The 21,053-nt window shown below is 55.7% G+C and overlaps 3 protein-coding genes across 8 annotated transcripts in view; 2 read left to right on the top strand and 1 right to left on the bottom strand.

Annotated features, from left to right (window-relative positions):
- Positions 1-15,837, top strand: part of CSNK1G1 (casein kinase 1 gamma 1) — an 87,561-nt gene extending 71,724 nt beyond the window's left edge. For 4 of the 5 annotated variants that reach the window (XM_052672112.1, XM_052672111.1, XM_052672113.1 and 1 more), the window contains 5 exons: positions 1,874-2,022; positions 3,487-3,591; positions 7,549-7,659; positions 7,934-8,040; positions 13,049-15,837. In XM_052672112.1, the coding sequence (XP_052528072.1) occupies positions 1,874-2,022; positions 3,487-3,591; positions 7,549-7,659; positions 7,934-8,040; positions 13,049-13,103 (527 nt within the window). In that variant the 3' untranslated portion in view covers positions 13,104-15,837. The remainder of the gene's footprint in view (positions 1-1,873; positions 2,023-3,486; positions 3,592-7,548; positions 7,660-7,933; positions 8,041-13,048) is intronic. The other variant, XM_052672115.1, reaches the window with a different exon arrangement.
- Positions 15,838-17,717: 1,880 nt separating this feature from the next.
- On the top strand, positions 17,718-19,045 carry PPIB (peptidylprolyl isomerase B). Its single transcript, XM_052672136.1, has 5 exons — positions 17,718-17,888; positions 18,004-18,117; positions 18,193-18,286; positions 18,416-18,600; positions 18,675-19,045. Exons 1-5 carry the CDS (start codon positions 17,733-17,735, stop codon positions 18,795-18,797), a joined length of 672 nt encoding a protein of 223 aa, XP_052528096.1. The 5' UTR covers positions 17,718-17,732; the 3' UTR covers positions 18,798-19,045.
- Positions 19,046-19,154: 109 nt separating this feature from the next.
- On the bottom strand, positions 19,155-21,002 carry SNX22 (sorting nexin 22). Of its 2 annotated transcripts, XM_052672141.1 has the most exons (6): positions 20,524-20,987; positions 20,135-20,218; positions 19,928-20,032; positions 19,762-19,856; positions 19,613-19,686; positions 19,155-19,516 (listed from the first exon to the last, which is right to left on the bottom strand). In XM_052672141.1, exons 1-6 carry the CDS (start codon positions 20,590-20,592, stop codon positions 19,413-19,415), a joined length of 531 nt encoding a protein of 176 aa, XP_052528101.1. In that variant the 5' UTR covers positions 20,593-20,987; the 3' UTR covers positions 19,155-19,412. The 2 variants fall into 2 exon arrangements, with proteins under 2 accessions (XP_052528101.1, XP_052528102.1); XM_052672142.1 differs by lacking the exon at positions 20,135-20,218 and having other exon boundaries at positions 20,524-21,002.
- Between the last annotated feature and the right edge of the window lie 51 nt (positions 21,003-21,053).

The raw sequence follows: 21,053 nt of genomic DNA, 5'->3' as shown, positions 1-21,053 counted from the left end.
GCCAGAGAGGATTTCAGTGATGTACACGTGTTATGTCGTTCCTCAAGCAGGAAAACAACTGGGGCTGCTGCTAGGAATTAGCAGGGCTGGGAGCTTGTGACTGTGACTTGCTACAAGCATAACTCTTCCCACTCTGCAAGCTGGGCAGTGCCCGAGTGCCCCGTGTCCCTGCTTTTCTTCCTTCCCGCAGAGGACCTTGTTGTCTTCCCTCTCTCAAGTGCCTGTGTTGGCTCTACTCAGTTGATTTGTTTCCAGTTGAAAAGACTTACAGGTGCTAAAATTTTAGGTGGCCAGCTTAGAAGATGGGACGATGTCACTGAATTCCACCTTCTAACAACGGCTTTAAGGAGAGCTTTATTAAGGGTGCACTCCTAGCAAAGTTTGGCAGCTTTTCTCCAGTTCAGCAGAAGTCCGTTGCAGAGCTGGGAGAGCAGAGTATGAAGTGAAAGCCCTCCCGGGGTGCGGTGCAGCCTCCGTGCAGTGCTTTCAGTATTTTGTCTACGAGGTGAGAAACTGGACAACAGGGAGAGCACCCAGGTCCTCACAATCAGCCCCGTTCCTGTTGGAGCCGTTCTCATAGACTCACAGAATCATTACGATTGGAAAAAACCTCTAAGATCATTTAGTCCAACCATCAGCCCATCTCACCATGCTCACTGATTCGTGTCCGTGGCTCTTTACCAGCACAAGGAGCAGCAAGTCTGGAAAGAATTGTTGTTCAGGTCATTCTTATTTCCCAGACACGTTTCCATCCCAAATCCACCAAGCTGCAAGCAGAAAGACATCAGGTTGGCTGTTGTCATTTTTGCTCTTTTCCCCATTCCTTCCCTTCCCGGTGCTCCTTCCTCAGAGCTCTGTCACACATGCAGGTCTCAGCTGAAGGGAGATGAGGCAACTTCTTTCCTGCACTTGCCTGAATCCCGTTGATCCTCCATCTTTCAAAGACAACAGCAGGAGGAGGAAATGACCTTTCTTCTTCTTTTGCCTCAGTGTGACAGACAAGCAGCCAACCATAGGTGTAGCTAACCGTCACCAAGCAGAGCTGCTTTTATTTTTGTCAGTTAAAGGCAAAAACTGAGCTTCTTCCTGCAGTACCCAGTCTCATTCCTCGTGATGAGCTCTGCTCAGAACAACAGTCATGTCCTGGTATAGAAATCACTGTGTCTATTTTAAATGTCTATGAGCTGACGTATGCGTGAGCATCCTGTAGGCAGGCTCAGAGAGCTGCCCTGTGTCGTAGAGTGCATTTTAGTGTTTGTTTTTATACAAGACTATAGAGTGAAGCTTGCTGTGGAACTTGCTGGAGGTAGAGCAGCAGCCCTCTGCAGCAGGTGTGGGACTCCAACATTGTTAGAGATGTATTTGTATCGATTTGCATTGTGGACTGCTTCTAAAGCAGCAGTTTTTAAAGGAAAGCCAAGGTTAGCAGCAGCAGCCCAGGCAATTCTCCCTACATGATGCTCAGTGCTGCAACACAGGCCTTGCTTTATAGCAGCTCATTCAGAAGATTCAGAATGAAAGCAAGCTATTATTAGGCTTTGGGCAGGGCCGGAGGGCTCTAGAGAGCTGAGTGAGGTTCATCAAGCAGCAGGAGGCTGGGTAGGTCACGGGGGGTGAAGGCCTGCAGGCTCTCCTCGGCTCCCATCGATCCGCCTGGCTGAATGTGGCAGAGCCTGGGCAGCTCTGGGGTCTGCCTCTGGTCCGGCTGGGGGAACTGTCGTGCTCTGTGCCGTGGAAGGGCCTTGTTAGAGTTCATTGAAAAGCACCTTTCCAGCGTGTGCATGTATCGCGTGCCGTGCGCTGAGAGGCTTGTAAGTGATGGAGCGACGAGTGGGCAGAGCTGACACTGCTTCCTTCTCCCCTTCTCCAACAGAGGAGATGGCCACATACCTCCGTTACGTTCGGCGATTAGATTTCTTTGAGAGACCAGACTACGACTACTTACGAACCATCTTCACAGAGCTGTTTGAGAAGAAAGGCTACACCTTTGACTACGCCTATGACTGGGTCGGCAGGCCAATTGTAAGTCCCTCCTGCAGAATGCAGGGCCTTGCTGCTCTCGGTTTGTTCCAGTACTGCCAGTTAGTGCCAGTGAGTCAGGATCAAACCGCTCCCTTCTTTTCTGGAGCCAGCAAGTACAGGCTCAGTGCAGAGGGAAGTCCTGGTGCTGTATTAGGGGGTTCTTGTGGTGCCATTAGTTATCCTAAGGGGCAGATGGCCCCTTGCCACCAATTTGGCTTCGCCTTGGTGTGGCATATTCAGTGCTGACTTCCTCCCTTGCAGCCACGAGCAGGACTGGGCTTAATTTCCTCTATCCTAGCACATGATTTGAAACCTTTGGTCATCAATATCTGAAGACATCCATCTTACAGCTGGAACCCATACTTGCTTTCTCAGCACCCAGCATAGCGGCTGAGTTGTCACAGAGCAGTACGGGAAATGTGGGCAGGGCTCTGACAGGTGCTCAGAAAACAATAAAAGGAAAACCCATCGTGATCTCTAAAGATCCCTGGGCTTGCCCTGCTCCAGGGGCTGAGCCAGCTCTAAATATGGCAGGGCAACGTGGGAGTATCCAAGCTGCACTTATCACCAGGTGGGACGTAACTGTGATCTCAGTCCATTGCTCCTATAGTCAAAAGCGTTTGTATTCAGGAAGGCTCAGAGGTGTGTCACTGGGAAACCTGATGAAACGTCTGAAGCTCTTCCGTTGGCTGCCCATCTGAGCCGTGCCTGTGCTGCAGCCCGTCGCTTGGTGCCGCTCCGCTGACAGCCTTCCTGCTAACAGCCAGTCGCTGTGCACCACCAGTGGCAAAGGCAGCTGTAAATTAATTGTCACTGGTGCCGGATCAAATGTGTCACTGGTGCCTTCAGAGCTGAACCTGGTACCGCTGCCAGTGACTTCCATCCATCTGTGTTTAGCATTACCAATGTTTTCTGTGCGCAGAGCACTTCGTTTTAGTAAGAAATCATTCCCTTTGTGAATCATGATTTTTGCTCTCATTTTTGTTTGATTACAAAGACAATTGATAAAAAGCACCTTGTAAGACAAGCTTGCTATTGCTGACAACTGCAGTGGTTGCTATGGAGATTTTGATGTTGTGAGCAAGGATTGTGACTTTGGTGAGAATAGAGCAGATGAAGCCTTAATTTTAACACGTCCTGTTTCTATGCAAGGGTGGTTTTTAAAAGGAACAAGACAGTGAGCTGAGGAAAACAAGCCTGTATGTTTTGCAGTTGCATTTGTGACAAGTGCAGTGCGATCTGACACTGGAAGAGATTCAGATGTATCTTTATAGTTCACTTTCCTACAAGGTGTTTGATGCCAGTATCCAGCAAGCAGTCACATCACAGGCGTCCCATGGCTCTTGCTGTAATTATGCCCGTTGATGCCAGTACCTTTGGGCAGCATTTTGACGTCTTCCTGCGCTGTTTGTGCATGATGGGAGCCGACCTGACTTGTGTCCTAACAAACACCTTGTTTTCCAGCCTACTCCAGTGGGATCTGTTCACGTAGATTCCGGGACGTCTGCAATAACGAGAGACAGCCACGTCCATCGGGACCGGCCGTCACAGCAGGCGCTGCGCAATCAGGTGTGTTGGCAGCACTGCCTCGCTTGGCATCCTTCTGAATTCCCCTTGGTCTGCAGAACAGAAGCCCTGCCGGTTGGGGTAGCTGGGGCTGATTCTTGCCTTTGTGGCAAGCGTGTTTCTTGCTTAATTTAGGAAGATTTTGGTCTGAGCAAACTTTTCTCAAAGCAACGAATGGCTGAAAGAGTGGTGGAGTTCCTCCAGATTGTGAACAAGTGGGGTGGAGTGAGATGTGTGTGTTCCATGGACATGCATGGCATCCGGCTCGGGGTGCCCCGTCAGAGGCACTGTGCTGCACAGCAGAAAGGACTGCTGGCGCAGGGTCCTTTGGGGAGGCTGGGCGTTGTGGTCCAGATAAACTGCAGGTTTATGAATTTCCCCCTTTTTTCTTTCTAGTGGTAATATTGGTGTTGAGAGTCTGGATTTTCTTTATTAGCAAAGGTGCTCAGAAGTTGAGTAGATCTCCAGCTGCTGGCTCCTAGCTGGAGCTGTTGGTGCTCTTGCTTCCCAGTGAGTGGTTCTGGGCTCGCTCTGCTCCTCTAACTGCTGTGTGCTGTTCTGGCTGTGTCTGTGATTCCTGCACCCACACAGCTCACGCGAGCTGGGCCTTGTGGGCACAGAATTGAGTGTGAGATGCAATAACCTGTCTGGGCTCAACTCTCCTTGTTCCATGCAGCTGTGCTTGGAGTGATAGAACACCTAATACAGACTGCATCTAAAGCTTTCAGCTACAATCAGGATGAATATTCCCCATTAGAAGTGTTGCTTGTAGGAGGCTGCACTGTTTGAAGCATGTGTGCAGTACTTATGCATGCTTATTAGTGTGGACTGGGTTGACAGTAGTAGTAAAATAATGTGCTTTATTATATTGCCTGATGAATGCATTAACTCCATTTTGGGTGGCAGTTTGTAGTTGTCTGCTCTGACAACAGATCTTCATGCTGTGTACAATCAAGGCATCTCGTTCTCTTTGATGGACAATGACGCCTGGCTTCATTTTCAAGCATATTAGTTCACAAATGTTAGTAGATAGCACAAAGACAGCTGTCTTATTCCCAAAATATTATTTGGACAGCATTCAGTTTTTGTTCTTCTAAGCCTTTCAGTCTTAATCATAGAATCACCAAGATTGGAAAAGACCTCTAAGATCATCCAGTCCAATCATCCGCCAACCACCAATATATCCCACTAAACCATATCCCTCTGTACAACATCTAAGGTTTTTTAACATCTCCAGGGACAGTGACACCACCTAGGCAGCCCATTCCAGTGCCTGACCACTCTCTCGACTTCCTAACATGCAACCTCAGTCCCCCCTGATGCAATTCCAAGGCACCTTTTGTCTTTTTTTTCTCCTAAACATTACTGAGGATGTTCAGTTATTCAATAGAATCAATCACAGAATGGCTTGGGTTGGCAGGGACCTCAAGGATCACTGTCATTTAGCCCCCCTGCTGCAGGCAGGGCTGCCAGTCGCACGATCAAGTAGTGGATCAGGTTGCCCAGGGCTCCATCCACCTTGGCCTTGATCACCTCAGGGATGGAGCATGCACAGCCTGGTCCCACCTCCAGCCTTAACCCACCGGCCCTCCACCTGCTCCTGACTGCTCCTCAGAGGCAGCTCCTTGCAGTCCGTCCACTTCTTAACACAGAGGCCATCACCTCCACCCCCTCTACCTTGCCTGCCCTTTCTATAAAGCTCATAGCCCTCCATCGTGGTATTCCAGTTGTGTGAATCATCCCACCACGTGTCTGTGATGGCAAGAAGATCAAAGTTTCCCAATGCACCACAGTCTCCAACTCCTCCCTCTTATTCCCCATGCTGCATGCATTGGTATAGAGGCACTCCAGCTGAGCTTTCAGACACACTGCCTTCCTAGAGGAGCCTTCCCACAAACCTCAGGGACGGATCTGAGCTGACAGCATTCCCTGGCTCTTCTCTGTTCCTCAGCACTACACCAACCCCCCCAGCAGCTCCAGTTTAAAGCTCTCGCAGTGAGCCCAACCAGCTTGCTGCTCCTCCATGTCAGTTGTGTCCCATCCCATGGTTCATTGAAGGTATGTCATGGATCATAGAAGCCAAAGACCTGAGTGTGACACCACCCATGCACCCTGTCATTCAGCTGGTCCGTTCTCCTCTTCCAGACCTCGGTCTGTAACCAAGAGGACTGAGGAAAGCACCACCTGCATTCCCAATCCTTTTAGCATCTTCCCAAGGCACATAAAGATTCCTTGACATTTTTTTCCTTCCCTGGTCGCAGCCTCATGCAACCCAGCTTGAAGGACCAGGTGGGGATAGTAGTCCTCCAGCTTTATCCTCCCCAGCGTCTTCCTCCTGTCCCAAATGCAGGCACCAAGCACATATCAGACCTCTCTAGAGAGCTTATCTGGGCTGCAGATGGGCACCTCAGTGCCCCTCAGCACAGAGCTGCTTTGGAAGTCACAGATACCTTCTTCTCTCTCCCACACCATAGATTTTTTTATCAGGTATTTGGGTGTAGAACCTTAAGACAGAAATCTGGCTCTGGTGTCATCTCACGCCTTTCCTGCAGAGTGCCTCCAGGCTCCCAGGCCATGCTCTCTGTGCTGACAGACATACAGCTCCATCAGCTGACCTGGCCAAGGAAACTGGCAGTGCAGTGTTTTGTAGAAAGCAGCACTCAAGATATGTACTTCACCAACTTCTAAAACTCCATTTAAATTCTCCAGTTGTTCTTAATCTTGTGACCTGCAGCAACTGAAGAAGAATTTCAAGGGAAGTGCTTCTCCAGTAACTCCTTTGAATGATAGCAATAGAAAAGGATAAGCAGTGTCTCGGGCTGACAGAACAAGCATTTAACAAAAAGATTTACAGGCCTGCATGGAGGCATCTCTAGGGAAACGCTCCCTGTGAAGTGGGCTTGTTGACTGCTCAGGAGGAGCTGCACTGCGGGTCACTCAGGGACGGACCCAGAGGAAATGATGGTGCTTGTTTTATGGCATGCGAGCAGAGTGCTTTTCTGTTCTGCTTCCTTTTGCAAATGCTCTCGTTCCAGTTTGGTGGCCAGTTAGCATTGTACAAGTGCACAGGAAGGTTTCTGGAGTCATCCTGCGTGGAATTGCTGGCAGCTCCTCCCTCTTTTCCTGGCCACACAGCAGCTCCTCTCTGGCTCTGACCAGGGCTCAGGCTCATTCGTGTGAGAGAATGACTGCATCCAGCAACACAGCCATGCCCTTAGTAACGTCGTGCTGGACTCCATTCTGTGCCATTGGCGTGAGATCTGACACACATCTGTCTGCCTCCCTGTCCTGTGCTTCCAGCCTTGGCAATAAGTTCCTTCAGCTGATTGTTGGTTTGGCTGCACAGAGATGCTCATTGCCCTCAGATGAACACTGGGTGTGTTGTCATCGGTGCTGGATGACCTGTTAGCAGCCTCGTGTGCAAGTGCAAAGTGGTTCTTCTAATAAAACAAATCAAATTCTAATAATTTCCCTGTATACAGTTTGCATCTACTGGAGATGAAGTCAGCGGAAGTTTCTTGTTTACTGCACTTTTGAGTAAAAAAACAAGTATTTTAGGGAGGTCAGTCTTGGGTATCTCAACTTGCTGCCATGTCCAGGGCTCTGATGTGGGCCCTAGCAGACAGGGTGAAACATGCTGCCAGCATGGTTATTGCTGTGCCGAAACACATGCAGGCAACGCTGTGCATAGAAATAACTTCTTGGATAGATGTGAGCTTTCTTGTTGTTTATCACCTACAGAAGGAATGCACTCCTGCAGTGGGTAAAGCTGAAGGAATGTATGGTTAATACTTGGTAAAGTTAAGCTGTAGCCTAGCTGTCTAAATTGCCTTGCTGTTTTGCAAGAAAAACCTACAGAGAAACAAAATGGACTAACTCACTAACAGCCATCCTCTCATTTCTTCACCTCATTCACCTTTTGCCCTCTCTTCTGCTTCTCTTCTGCTTCTGGACTTTGAGCAGGCGTCATCCGATCGCCGAGGAGAGTGGGAGATCCAGCCCAGCCGGCAGACCAATACCTCGTACCTGACATCTCATCTGGCTGCGGATCGGCACGGAGGATCAGTGCAGGTACCTGCTCCTCCGTGTCAGAATCTGTGCGTCACTGAATTGCAGTTATACCTGCCACTGTGAGGCCAAATGCCTGGGAAAAGCCAGGTGGCTGCTGTAGACAGGGAGCGTGATGTAAAGGCTTCCCAGGAACCAACAGGAGACAAGAACAGACAGAAATTATTTCACAGGCTTCCCGTTCCTCCAGTATGCCTTGTTGAGACGGGTGGAGATGCATCACGTGGAACCGTGCTGTGGGGGGAGCTTTGTTAATGGGGAATGTCTTGTGTTTCAGGTGGTTAGCTCGACCAACGGGGAGCTGAACGTGGACGACCCGACGGGGGCACACTCCAATGCACCTATAACAGCACAGGCAGAGGTGGAAGTGGTGGAGGAAGCTAAGTACGTTGGCTTTACAAGCAGGTTTTCCACTGGTGTGGTCATTAATCTTCCTCCTGTGAAACGAGTGGGGGTATCTACCCACGGGGAAGTACTCGATGCTCGTGTCCCATGCCCTTTTCCTGCATATTGCTGCTTTTGTGCATGGTGCCTTCAGTGCTGCTGCTGCTTTTTAAACTTGTTGTGGCTGGAGAACGTAACTCTTACTCAGAGCATGTGTTGCAAAATAGATGGTAGCACAAGTACCAAAGTAACATGAATAGATTGCAGGAGCCTCCGAAGGGAGAACGCTCTGTATGCTCATGCTGAGTGTAGGAGTAGCTTGAGCACAACTCAGTGAAGAAATTGTTGGTCTGAGTTCACACTTCATCTGTGGCTGCAATAAGTAATGCCAGGTATCCAGAGTGGTATGACAGTAATCCTTTCAGGGACTTGGGGTTTTCTCTGTGAATTCTCCCAGTCCAGTGCTGAGTGAGAAACCTGTAACAGCCCTTCTGCTGATGGGGAGCCGTGTGCTCGCTTTGGGCGGACCTCTCCTCTGTAGCGTGTGGCAAAGAGTGAGAAGCGACATACATAGTTGCTGCTTTGACCATTTTGGCCTCCATTGCACACGTGCTGCACCTGGCGCCATCATGTCACCTTTTGCATGACCCTCAGCACGGGACCTTCTTGCTGCCCCTGAACTAGAGCAGGACCCCAGCAGGTAATCCCAGCTTCCCCATACAAGGGGAAGGGGGCCTGGAGCTGCCCCCAGACTGGTCGGTGCTGTGACATTGCTCCAGTGCCTGCCTTGGGCAGTCTTGGTGGTGCTGGTGTGGCTTGGCTCAGCCCTCTGCTAGGAATGATTCATGGAAGGGTAAGAAAGAAAACAGGGAGGTATGAGAAAGGATGGAAATGGCTCTGAAAACTATCCATCAGGCTGGAGCCTTCTTGTCACTATTCCACCTTGTCACTATTGTGCTGAAGGTCCTTTGCTGCCTGTCCTTCAGAAAGCACTTCTGTGATCTTCCTTGGTGGGAGCTGTGCATGATCCTGGCAGCTATTTGAGCAAGCAGTGGATGTGCTTTCTCCTCCCAGCCAAAGGAGTGAGCCATGATTTTGGCACAGGCTTCTCCTAGAGCATGGTGGGGAGGGCAGGTCTTGAGGTGCTGCTTGGAGAGTGGGCGATATTCCTCTTAAATTTGGGTAGTGGGGCCTGCAGAGGCCACAGGTTCGGTGTCACAGGCTGTGTCTTGGTCAGGACTGAAGTGGGGCTTCCCAGGCACATGCTTTGGGGCAGACAACCACCCAGCAGCTCTTACATAGGGGAGTATCAAGATAGGTGAGAAGAAGCATTGCGTGAGCTGTGCTGCCCAAGCTGTGCCTGGTCATTTGTTCTGTCCCTCCCAGACTCTGTGTGGTTCAGAATTGGTTTTGGAGGGTTTCAGCGGTCACTGTGAAGCAGAGCAGAGGCTGCTCTGCACCAACAGGTCTGGGGGCTCTTGCTGTAGCTCCCCAGTTCCTTGTTTCATTCCTCTTGCCTCAAGGAGGGCTGTCTTCATCTTTCCTTGCATCTGTGATCATAAATTCCCTCAATTAAGAGGAGAGCAAAGGATTTTTAGACTCAAAAGATTGATTTGCTGCGTAGCAGTCCAGAAAGGGTTAGAACCAGCTGAATTTGGAGCTCTGTGTTTTGAGGGGAGATGCAACAGTGGAAAGTTCTTTCCCTGGAGCTCCTGGCCAGCAGAGGAGCTGTGCACATGCTCCTGCTTTGGGGTCCCCTGAGGACACGCTGAACAGCAGCTCAGAGACCCACAGGCCCACGAGCTGGTTCTTCTGCTGTTGGAGCTGCAGGGGATAGAGCAGTCTCCTTTGTGGTGGCTTGGAGCTCCTGTGTGATCCCAGGCCCCAGAAAGGGCCTTCCAGGGCCTGTGACCGTGGGGAGAAGGTGCAGAGTTTGTCTGCGGTCTCATGGCACTGAACACTGGTGATTCTCAGCAGCACCGTGGCGAGGTGGTATGAGGGCTGGGGCGGGTGGGGGCAGGCATGGTGTGTGTCTGCCAGTCTGCACTGCATGTTTGCATGGCTGCAGTGACATGCTTTCATCCCACCTCTGTGAACTAATTGCTCTTTCTTCCTTTCTGTGTTTTTTCTCTACACTCTCTGTAGCTGCCTGAAAATGCTCAACTTGTGGTGAGTCCCTCTCTCCAGTCCACATGCAAGGGGGAGCGGACCAGACTAGACTGGGGTTGGCAAAATCCAACCAACCAATCCATAAACAGGCACAAGCTCAGTGCCAACCCAGGGCAGTTTGGGTTTAGGACCCTGCTGAGCGCTTCTTGGGGAGGGTGCGGGCCGAGTCTGAGGGCCGCGTGAGGCCCAGCAGTCAGACGGATGGCTGAACCAATCCGTGCAAAAGACAAATTCTCATCCTTTTCTATTCGGCTTCCCATCTCCCCCAAACTGTAGTGTCCGTGAGCAGATGATGCCTAATGGAGCTGGGCAGACTCGGGAGCAGGCTCGCCTAATATCTTGCAGGACTTCCTCGCACAGATATGAAGGGAAAGCCCTGCTCTGGCGTGGAGGGGAGGGAGCAGTCGCTTCCTGGGAGAGTTCCTACAGAGAAGCACAGCCAGGGCCCGCAGTGAGAGAGGGGGTATAAAGCAGTGGCATTCATTAGTGACATTAGTGACAGGCACTAATGACAGAGCCGCAGTCTTCAGGAGATGGCCGCTTTCCCAGCAGCAGGCTGAGGACTGGGGGAGCACCGCAGCTGAGCTGGCTCTCGGGGAGAGCCCATCCAACCCTCTGGTTTGGGATCAGCATCGCTCCGGGCCCAGCTCCTTTGTACGTACCGTTCATCAGGCTCCCGAAGCTGCAGTCCTGGCCCCGAGGAGGCTGTGATGCGTTCCCTCCCTCCCGTCCCCTCTGAGGCCGGGGCTGCGATGTGCATCCAGCATCTCCTTGAGGCCCAGGAGGCACTCTGGGGTGGGTGGGAATCTTGCAGAACAAGGTGATGCCTCTGTGGGTCAGGAATGTCCTTGCTTGATGAGAGACTTACCCGCCTCTGCCCTGCTCTCCATAGGCATTGCCTCCAATACCTCTGGCATCTCTGGCTTTTCTGTATGTCGTAGTCTGGGGCTGTTCTCTTGGGCATTGTCTGCATGCACAGAGATCACATTCTGTAGTTGTCGGCCTGCCTTATCCTTTCGTTTTGGTGTTCTGCCTCTGCCTGTCTGACCTGCCAGGACTTCCTTTCCTGAACCCTTCCCTGGACCTCTGAGTAACACCCTAAAAAGACGTGAGTCTCAAGGGACCACAGCCAGTCAGCCAGCTCCCTCTGTACAGTGCCCAAGGAAACGAGTGCTTCTCAGCCCTCTTCTCTCCTTCTTCACCATCTGCATGTGAAATCATAACTCGTGCATTGTCATCATCTCTCCCCATAACCATCCCCTCCCTTACTTACCATCACCCATGTCATAAAGGAAGGTGGCTGCCATGGGAGGGAAATACTGCTGTAGGTTAAACCCAGAGAGGGCAGCAGGAGGACTGGGGCAATAAAATGCACCACCAGTCTTGGAGCAGGGGGTGAGAGTGCCAGTAGCGTGCAGGAGCCTGTGCTGGGTGCAGAAAGCTTCAGAGCATGCTGTGAGTGTCACAGGGGGTCCTGGGGATGGAGTGCTCCCAGCTGACAGGTTGCTCTGGGCCTGTGTTCCTGGAAGGACAAGCGTGTCATGGTTTTTCTCGGCTCGCCTCCACACTGGGCCTGCTATGAGCGCCTGAGAGGAACCCAGAGCCAGATCGTGACGTTGCACTTCCCCTGGTAACACGTCCCTGCAGGAGCGTGCCATGGGCAGTTGCCCTCCCGCCGCTGTGGCTTTGAGCTCCATGTGTCACAGGGCTGCAGTCTCCCAGCAGACAGTCAGTGCTGGCTTATGCGGTGGTGTCAGCCACGGTGGCTTCTGCGCCCCGAGGTAAGGGATAGGCTCCTCCTGGGGTGAAGGAGAGCGTGAATCTGTTCCACCAGAGGAGCACAGTGCTGACATCTCGGAGCTGCGGTGGACCCCACCGAAAGCAGTGCGGAAGTGCTGTCACAGTGTTTTCGAAGGATTTGGGTCTAGCCGTTGGTTAAAGAAGCTTGTAGGAAAAAATGGTGTTTGCATACTTGCGCTGCTTCGCTTCATGCCTGTTCTGCAGCCTGGAGAGGTGGGCTTTCCATGTCTCTCCAGAGATGGCTGTAAATGGCAGAAAGATCCGTAGCTCAGGAGCAGAACTTGCACAGAAGTAACACGTTTCCTCTGTGCAGAGGGGTTCCTGGTGAGGAACAGGCTGAGGGTGGGAAGGCAGACGCACCTCTAATGCCCAGTCCCTCTGTAGGAAGGCAGCAGGGCTAGGAAGCCTGGATTCGGTGCGATGCCACCAGTGAAACCACCTCTGCTGGAGGTTCAGCTGTGCTGAGCGTTCTTCCCTCCACCTCAGTCTCCACTCTCCATCCTTTTGCTTCTCCTAATCCCTGGGCGCTGCGCACCTCCCTCGCCTTAGCAGAGGGGAGAAGCAGGTGTTCTGCACCAAGTAACACTTTATCAAAGGTGGAAGCTCTGGGTATCGTGAAAGGTTCAGTAAAGGAACCTGGTCCCTGATCCGAGATCTCTTTGGCACCTGTCTTTTTAGTGGGCGGTGTTGAACCCGTGTGTCTTGTAGCCGGGGAGCACAGCCAGGGCTGTCCTCGTGCCCTCCGGACCTCCCCCAAGGTCTGGCCATCTGGCTCCTTGTCCCATTGCTCCCCACGTGGCTCCTGGCGTTCCTGTGCTGGTCGAGCCTCTAGAGGAGGGAAGGGCCATACCCAGCCATCCACTGGCAGCGCCCGACCCCCGGCCCATGGTCTGGGCACGGCGGCCATCCACGCGCCAGCCGCTGCCGACCTTGTGGGCAGGTCCCCGGGCTGGGGCCGGGCGCACGGAGCAGCCGGTGCATGCGGGGGGACGGCAGTGGGGCTGCGCAGGGCTGACTGGCCTTGTTCTTTGTGCTCCAGGTGCTGCTGCTTCTTTAAGAGGAAACGGAAGAAGACGGCTCAGCGTCACAAGTGACCGGTGCCTCCTGGGCCTTGCAGGAACACCACGTGCACCTGCGGCTCCTGCCCTGGCTAACTGGAAGGGGCTTCTCTTTAGGGGGAGGAGGAGGCATAGGAGGAAGAGAAAAAAAAAAACACAAACAAGTGACATTTTAAACCAAAAAGAGAAGAAAATGTTCCAAAACAAACCACTCTCGGGTGGATCTGCTGAATGGTCTCCCTCGTTCACTCCAAGCCTGATGCTCCTTTTGGGACCAGGACTGTGGCTGGCTCAGGTCTTGGTCGCCCCGGGAGGGGGGCTGGCTGGCTGACCCTCCTTCCCGTTGTTTACGGCGAAGGCATCGTTCATGCAAACCTGAGGACTGTGCTTAGTTCCTGCTCACTTTACCCCCCTCCCTCCCCTGCGCTCTCTGCTCCTCCGCCCTCCTCCCTCCTTAATTAAGAAACGAAGCACCGTAGGCTCAATTGGCTCTCGAGAGGGCAGGAGGATGTGGTCGGGGCGCGAGAGTTGCGTGGGAGAAGGGCCTGACTGCTGCAGCAGTACGACACAGGTTCCCTTTTAGGCTCCTTGGGAACAGTTACACTGTAATGTGCAAGCTGTGAGAAATTTGCAATCTACTGTTCCAGTTAGGTTTCCTGGCTCCCCTTGACACCTCCCTCCTCTGACGGTAACAGAGCAATGTGGATTGTTTTAAAGAAACTGACGTCGTTGCACTTTTTATTATTTTTAGCATTACAGATGCACATTGTATCTGTGGATTTCTGCGTGGACCAGTGGTGCAAGCGCAGACAGACATTCAGCTGGGAACGTTGGGGTGCAGAGTGCCCTCGAGTGGGGATGTTGATGACATCCACACAACCCTTGTGCCAGTTTGGGGTTCTCGGAGCCCGCCCTGGGCCGTGCGCTGAGGAAAGCATACTTGAATTTTCAATCACCCTTTCCAGCTGCCAGTGAATGTCCCCACCATGGTTTCCTACACCGTGCCTGACCCAAGCAGCCCACAGACATGTTGGCAGCAGAGAGAGGCAGATCAGGGTTAACATAACTGGGAGCTGGTGCTTCCCAGACCGCAGGCATCTCAGTGCAGGGCCAGGCAAGCACGCGGCCCTCCCCAGCCTTCCGGTAGGGTGGTTGTGAACACGCACCTTCCCTGGGGAAGTGTGAGGAGCAAAGCTTCCCAGGCAAAGTGGCAATCCTTCACTGCCTTAATACTGATTTCATCTCCAGATGGTCGGATGGCTTTGACTGGAACAGCCTTGACGTCCTCCCTGCGAGCTCCCAGCCCACGGGGAAGCCACGGTTTGCGTGCAGGCCAAACACACAGCTAGCAGCTAGCAGACATGATGGCTTGTGTCCTGCTGCCACGCTTCCCAACCCGGAGGAGGCTGAGGCTGCTCCTGGACGTGGCAGGGCTGTGGAAGAGCTCAGGCAGTTTTGGGGGAGTTTGTGAATAAATAGATGCTCGTGCTCTGTGTTTCCATGTGTGCCATCTGACTGCACTGCAGCTGTTCGCTTGAGGGATTTCACTAGCTGTAAACATGGGCTTGTGCTCCCTGGGGAGTACAGAAGGAGGAGAGAGAGACGAGACCTCACAGCCTGTTGCGAGTGATGAGCTGTGGGCTGGGGCTTGTGGCGTGGCACCCCAGGAGCTGCAGCTCCCTTCCCCGGCAGCCGGGCCGGGCGTTGCTCCTCGTGCTTCCTCGAAGCAGGTGTGAGGTCAGCACAGGAAGGCATTGCTTCTGTGCCAGGATCCCTCCGGGCCATCCTTAGCCATCTTTGCCTCTTGATGCCTTACCTGCTGGAGCGCGGCTGTGAGCGTGGCCGCTCCTCCTGTCCCCAGCAGCCCCTCACGCTGCAGCCTGGCTCACTCTTTGCTTGCACATCCTCTGGGAGCTGCACACACCCTCATTCTCGCTCTGCAAAGTGCTTTCCTCGGGGCACACCGCAGGCTGGGGCAGGGATGGACCTTCAATCACCTGCACGCAAGAGCCAGAAGGCACTTTGTCTCTCTTCCCCTCTTGCTGGAGGGAGGACAGGGATCAGCCATGTTCCACCCTCCCCGTTCTGACCTCTGCTGCCTCCCTGCAGTTCCGTGTCTCTGGCACAGGCATTCCCCTCTCTGCTGTAGGAAACCATGGTTTGGCATCTTGCGGGGGGAAAGGGGCACAGGCGCTCCCCAGGAGCAGCCATGCGTGCTGCAGATGGAGCTGGGCCTCGAGACACTTCTGTTGCTGCCCTCCCAAGCCCCACTAAGTGCCTGTCACCAGAACTCGATTCCTTCTGCATCTCCTGCCGTGTTTGGTCATTCCTTGCTGCGTCCGCCCCAGGAGCAGTTTGTAGTTGCAGCATCTGTAAGTGTTTGCAGGGTGAGGGAGGGCTGGGGGAGAAGGGGCCATCTCAACAGTTTCTGTTCTTAAATGTTTTTTTTTTTTTTTCCTGTTGTTACTTATTTGGTTTTCTGTTTCTGTTTTTTTGTTTTGTTTTTAAAGTGAATGTATTTGATTGTTTAGAAACTTTCCTGACCTTGTTTTTAAATGGGTTGGTTGGAAAGCTGTTTCACCACGACCCGCTCTGCTTATCTCTGGAGATACGATGTTCTTTTAATCCTATGATGATGTGTTTGTAGGGGAGGACGGTCCCCCCACGGCATGCTGGTAATGCTCACTTGTACCAAGCCCTCTTGCACTATAATCGTATGTTGGACTCTTCGACAGGGCAAAGGTGGTGGTTTGTTTTGTTTTGTTTTGTTTTTTAAAAAAAAAGGAAAGAAAGCAGGTTAACAGCAAGTCCTGTGTGTGAAGATCCGCCATCCCAGGGATGGGAGGGGAAGAGAGCTGAGCCGGGCCGAGCCGGCTGCTGCGTGCCGGGCAGCAGGCAGTGCAGCCAGCAGGGGGAGCTGCGGCCCTGCTGGGAGAGCCGGGCGGGGGGTGCCGGGCAGTGCCCTGCCAACAGTGCGATGCAGTCTTCTGAGGCGTCAAGTGAGACTTTTTTTGTTTTTTTTTTCAATAAAACATTGCACTGCTGCATTGTTCTCCATGAACAGATGTGCTTATTTCCCCCTCACCAGAAACACTGCTTGGTTAGATAATGTTTCCTTTCCCTCTGCTTCTCTTGGGCTCTCTTGATAACCCTCCCTTCTCACTGGACCTTCCTAATGCTTTGTGCTTCAAAGCCACGGGCAGCTCAGTCCCACAGCAGTGGTGGCACCCATTTCTTTTCTCTCTGTGCCCCTACGTTCCCACCATAGCCAGGGATCCATCTTGGGACTGGCACTCTTGTACATCCTCATCAGTGACACAGATGGTGGCACCGACTGCACCCTCATCAGTTTGCGGATGGCACTGAGCCGAGCGCTGCGCTGGATACGACAGGAGGAAGGGATGCCATCCAGAGGGAGCTGGGCGGGCTCACAGAGCGGGACCACGTGAACCAGGGAGGTTCTGCAAGGCCAAGCCGGGGTGCCGCACTTGGGTCGGGGCAATCCCAGCTGTGAGCACAGATGGGAGAAGGTCTCACGAGAGCAGCGCTGCGGAGAAGGACTCGGTGGCTCTGGTGGATGAAAGCCACAGACGAGGCAGCAGCGTCCATCGGGGGCCGGAAAGCCACCGGCATCCTGGGCCGCACCAACAGAGGGGTGGCAGCGGCAGGGAGGGGACCGTCCCCTCTGCTCTGCCCTCGTGAGGCCCCAGCTGCGGTGCTGCGCCCAGGCCTGGGGCCCCCAGCGCAGGAAGGGTGCGGAGCTGCTGGAGCGGGGCAGAGGAGGCACGGAGATGCTGCCAGGGCTGCAGCACCTCTGTATGGAGACGGCTGAGGAGCTGGGGGTGTTCAGCCTGGGCAAGAGAAGGCTGCGGGGAGACCTCAGTGCGGCCTTCCAGGACTTGAGGGGAGCTCAAAACAGGAGGGAGAGCGGCTCTGTGCGCATGGCAGACAGCAACAGATGGGACGAGCGGGAACGGCTTTAAACTAACAGAGGACCCTGAGGTGAGGTGTGAGGAGAACACTGCGGGCACAGAGGCGGCGAGGCGCTGGCACTGCTGCCCAGAGCTGCGGGTGCCCCATCCCTGGAGGCGACCAGGACATGGGCGGCCCCGGGCAGCCCGCGGCAGGGCTGGAGCCGTGCGGCTGTGAAGGCCCTTCCATCCCGCCGTGCTGGGACTGCAACGCTTCCTTCCCTACCCGGGCAGCAGGCCGCCACCAGGCGTTTCCTTCAGCAGTTGTTTCTGGTGACAAACGCCCGGGTTGGGGCACGGAGCGCGATCCCGCTACGTAACGTCGTGCCGGGGCCGCGGCTGCGCGCACTGAGCGCCGAGGGCAGCCGAGAGCAGAACGGCGCCGACCGCCCGGGGATCCCACCCCGACTTCCGCCCGCTCCCATTGGCCGTGCCCGCCCCGAGCCCGCCCCCCGCCCGGCTTCCGCCCGCTCCCATTGGCCGTAGCTGCCCCGAGCCCGCCCCCCCGCCTCGCGGCCGCCGCGCCCCGTGCCCGCTGCCTATTGGCTGCGCCTCCGCCAGGCGACGTGGCGGCCGCCCTACGGCTCCGCAGCGCCCCCCGCCTCCCGCCGCCGTTGGTCGCGCCCGGGCGTTGAGCGCGGAGGGGCCGGGATCGCACCACCTCTGCCGGGGGGGGGCGGCGGGGAGGGGCCGGATGCAGGCGGCGCGGCGGGCGCTGCGGCCGGGCTGCGAGCGGCGGAGGATGAAGGCTTTGGTGGCGGCGGCGGCGCTGGGCGCGGCGCTCCTGCTGCTGCTGCCCGCCGCCTCGAGGGCAGACGAGCGCAAGAAGGGCCCCAAGGTCACGGCCAAGGTCGGTGCGGGCGGCCGGGGGTCGGGCTGGGCCTCGGTAACCGGCGGGCCGGGGGGGAAGGCAGGGCCTCTGCGAACGGGTGAGCCCCGGCTGACGGCCCCTCCCCCCCCCCAAGGTGTTCTTCGACCTCCGCGTGGGCGAGGAGGATGCGGGCCGCGTCGTCATCGGGCTTTTCGGCAAGACGGTGCCCAAAACGGTGGAGAACTTCGTGGCTTTGGCCACCGGGGAGGTGAGGGCCGGGCCGGGCCGGGCCGCCGCGCGGGTCCGCAGCTCTCCGTGCGGGTGACCGCCCGGTTCTCTGCAGAAAGGGTTCGGCTTCAAGGGCAGCAAGTTCCACCGCGTCATCAAGGACTTCATGATCCAGGGAGGGGATTTCACCCGCGGGGACGGCACCGGAGGTACGGCAGCACGCGGCGCTCCCGGCGCTCCCGCGCTGCTCACGTGGCTCCGGTCCCCCCAGCGCCGGCCCCGAGGAATTCCCGGGAGCGCCGCGCAGCCCGCTTCCCTCCTTTTCCTTTTCTCTTCAGGGAAGAGCATCTACGGGGACCGCTTCCCTGACGAGAACTTCAAGCTGAAGCATTACGGCCCCGGCTGGGTGAGCATGGCCAACGCCGGCAAGGACACCAACGGCTCCCAGTTCTTCATCACCACGGTGAAGACGCCGTGGCTGGATGGCAAACACGTGGTGTTTGGCAAAGTGCTGGAGGGCATGGTAAGGGCGTGGGAAACCAGGGGTGGAGCTGCATGCGGCCACTGTTGTCCCTGTCACACGGCTGCTTTCCCCAGGACGTGGTGAGGAAAGTGGAGAACACTAAGACAGACAGCCGGGACAAACCCCTGAAGGACGTCACCATTGCTGACTGTGGCACCATCGAGGTGGAGAAGCCCTTCGCCATCGCCAAGGAGTGACCCGTCCCAGCGGGCTGGAGCTGCAGGGGGCCCCGTGCCGCAGAGACCGGCCTCCACGGGCTGCAGGCTGCCCTTCTGCCCCATGTGCATTCCCCACCGCCCCCAGTGGCATCCCGGGGTGTGGTTACTGAGCCCCATTCCCAGCCCCTGCCACCTCCCTGGGGGCAAGATGGAGCCCTGCTCCACTGTCCAACACTTTTGTAAGAAGCACATGCACCAATAAATGTGACCAATGTGTTTTTTATAAACTTGCCTGTGTTCTGCTCTCTTGAGGGGTCAGCCCTCCTCGCCCCTCACCTGTCTCAGATCAGCCTCCACGCTAGCCCTACGTTTTCTTGGCAGAAACACAGAGCCAGCTTTGGGCAGCACAGCCACAGTGGTTTATTGTTCCAAAGCCCAAACACTGAGGGTTTTTTTTCCAGTTAGGGTTCTGCCTGCGGGGACTCCTACAGCAATGCCATTGCAGGGCGGTGGCTGGCAGAGCTCCAGCTCTCCAAACCAAGGCACGTGGTGTTAGAGAATGCCACCGCAGCTCCCAGCAGGGCTTTGCCCCCCTCCCGTGGAAGGTTTTACTGCCAGGATCCTTGGTGTGACACCACTGCTGGAGGTGGCTGCTCAGGAGCCCAGTTGCCCCCGGGGCACAGCTGTGCAGGGTGGGCAGTGCCATGGGGTATAGAAGCCGTGCAGCACCCCGCTCAGCACGGTGTTGGGGAGCACATCTGCAGGGAGAGGCGCGAGTGCAGCTTTGTGAAGCCCAGCAGCTCAGAGGGCAACGCACAGGGGGACTGCAGGGCCACTCACATCCCGCTCCTTACCCATGGCTGGTGGCCATGCGTAGGGGTCAGTGTGGAAGCCAAGGACGGGCCGCTGGGGGGGCGAGTGGCTGACACTATGGCAGGAGAGGGATGTCAGTGCCCAGCAGCCCCTGTTGGCTCCCAACCCCTGGGGAACCCTGCAGACTCACACAGGGCTGCAGCCCTTGGGCTCCAGCTGGCAGCGCCGCACCTTCAGGAAGTCCAGCACATCCTGGGGCAGTTCCTCATTGTGGCACAGGACGCCCTGGAGTTGGGACAGGGGGGGTGTGCGCACAGCTGGGGCACAGATGCCACTGCCAGCCCCCTGTGTCTCACCTGGATGTAGAGCTCCAGGCCCTGCCGGCGCTGCTCCAGCACCTTGGGCACCCAGTTGGGGACTCGCCGCGGGGGGAAGTCGGGCACCTTGCAGCTCTTCTTGATCTGGGGCAGAGCAGGGGGTGTGGGAGCCTTGGCTGCCACTGTGGGTCCCCAGGGAAGGTCCCTGGCTGCAGACCCCTCCCCCTGCTGGCACCAGGTCCTCACCCGCTTGTGCAGCGCCTGGAACTCGCTGTAACGCTTCGCCACTGTGTGCCGCCGGCCATTGCACAGCACCTCCACCAGGAACACCTGCACCTCCTCATTCTCACCCTCATCCTCCCGGGGCAGGAGCCCCAAACTGCCCCATGGGCACGCAGGAGCCCCCAGGGCAGGGCGGGAAACAGGGTGTTGCAGGGACCAACACGTTGCCCCTCCCTCCCTACCCCCCCCCCCCCCGCCCCTTCATCAGGGTCAGCAAAGCCCCTGGAGAATGTGGGACCACCACGACCACCATACGGGGCAAAAAGGGACCGCTGTCCCCAGGAACAGGTGGGGACCCTTGGGGACAGGCACCACCCCAGGGCAGACAGGGACCCCCCCCCAGCGCCCCTCACCGTGTGTGCCTTCTCAGGGCTGCGCGCCGTCACCTCTGGCTCCGCCGCAGGGATGGAGACTATGATCATCGCCCGCCACCGCTGCCAGCACCGGATGGCCACCGGCTGCTGGGGACTGGGAGAGCCTTGGTGCTCTGCAGCCCGAAGGTAGCACAGGGATAAGAGGAAAGGAAAGTGGGAAGTCAGCACAAGCGCGCTTTTCCCTTTTCTTTCCGTCGCCTGTAAGACTCAGTATCAGTTTTGATCAGCGCTGCTGCAGCCCCAGAGCCAGCGCTGAGGCAGCCTGTTATCACAGGGACGGGGGAGCATCGCAGCCTCCTGCAGAGCAGCTCCAGCCCCGGGCTGAGCTCAGAGCCTAAAAACAGCAGCCGGGCCCTGGTGAGAGTCAGGGCTTAATCAACAGCCGGGACAGGTGGCTGGGTTGTGCCAAGGTCACGGGGCCCACGGTCACAAAGCACAAAGCCGAAGGCAGCACCACCTCCCTCGCATCCCTGCAGCCTCTTCCCAGCAGCCCTGGCCCCTCCCTGCCC

Source organism: Tympanuchus pallidicinctus, unplaced genomic scaffold (genome assembly GCF_026119805.1).
Source record: "Tympanuchus pallidicinctus isolate F22 unplaced genomic scaffold, pur_lepc_1.0 scaffold12, whole genome shotgun sequence".
Lineage (NCBI taxonomy): Eukaryota > Metazoa > Chordata > Aves > Galliformes > Phasianidae > Tympanuchus > Tympanuchus pallidicinctus.
This window is presented reverse-complemented; position numbering and strand designations above follow the sequence as displayed.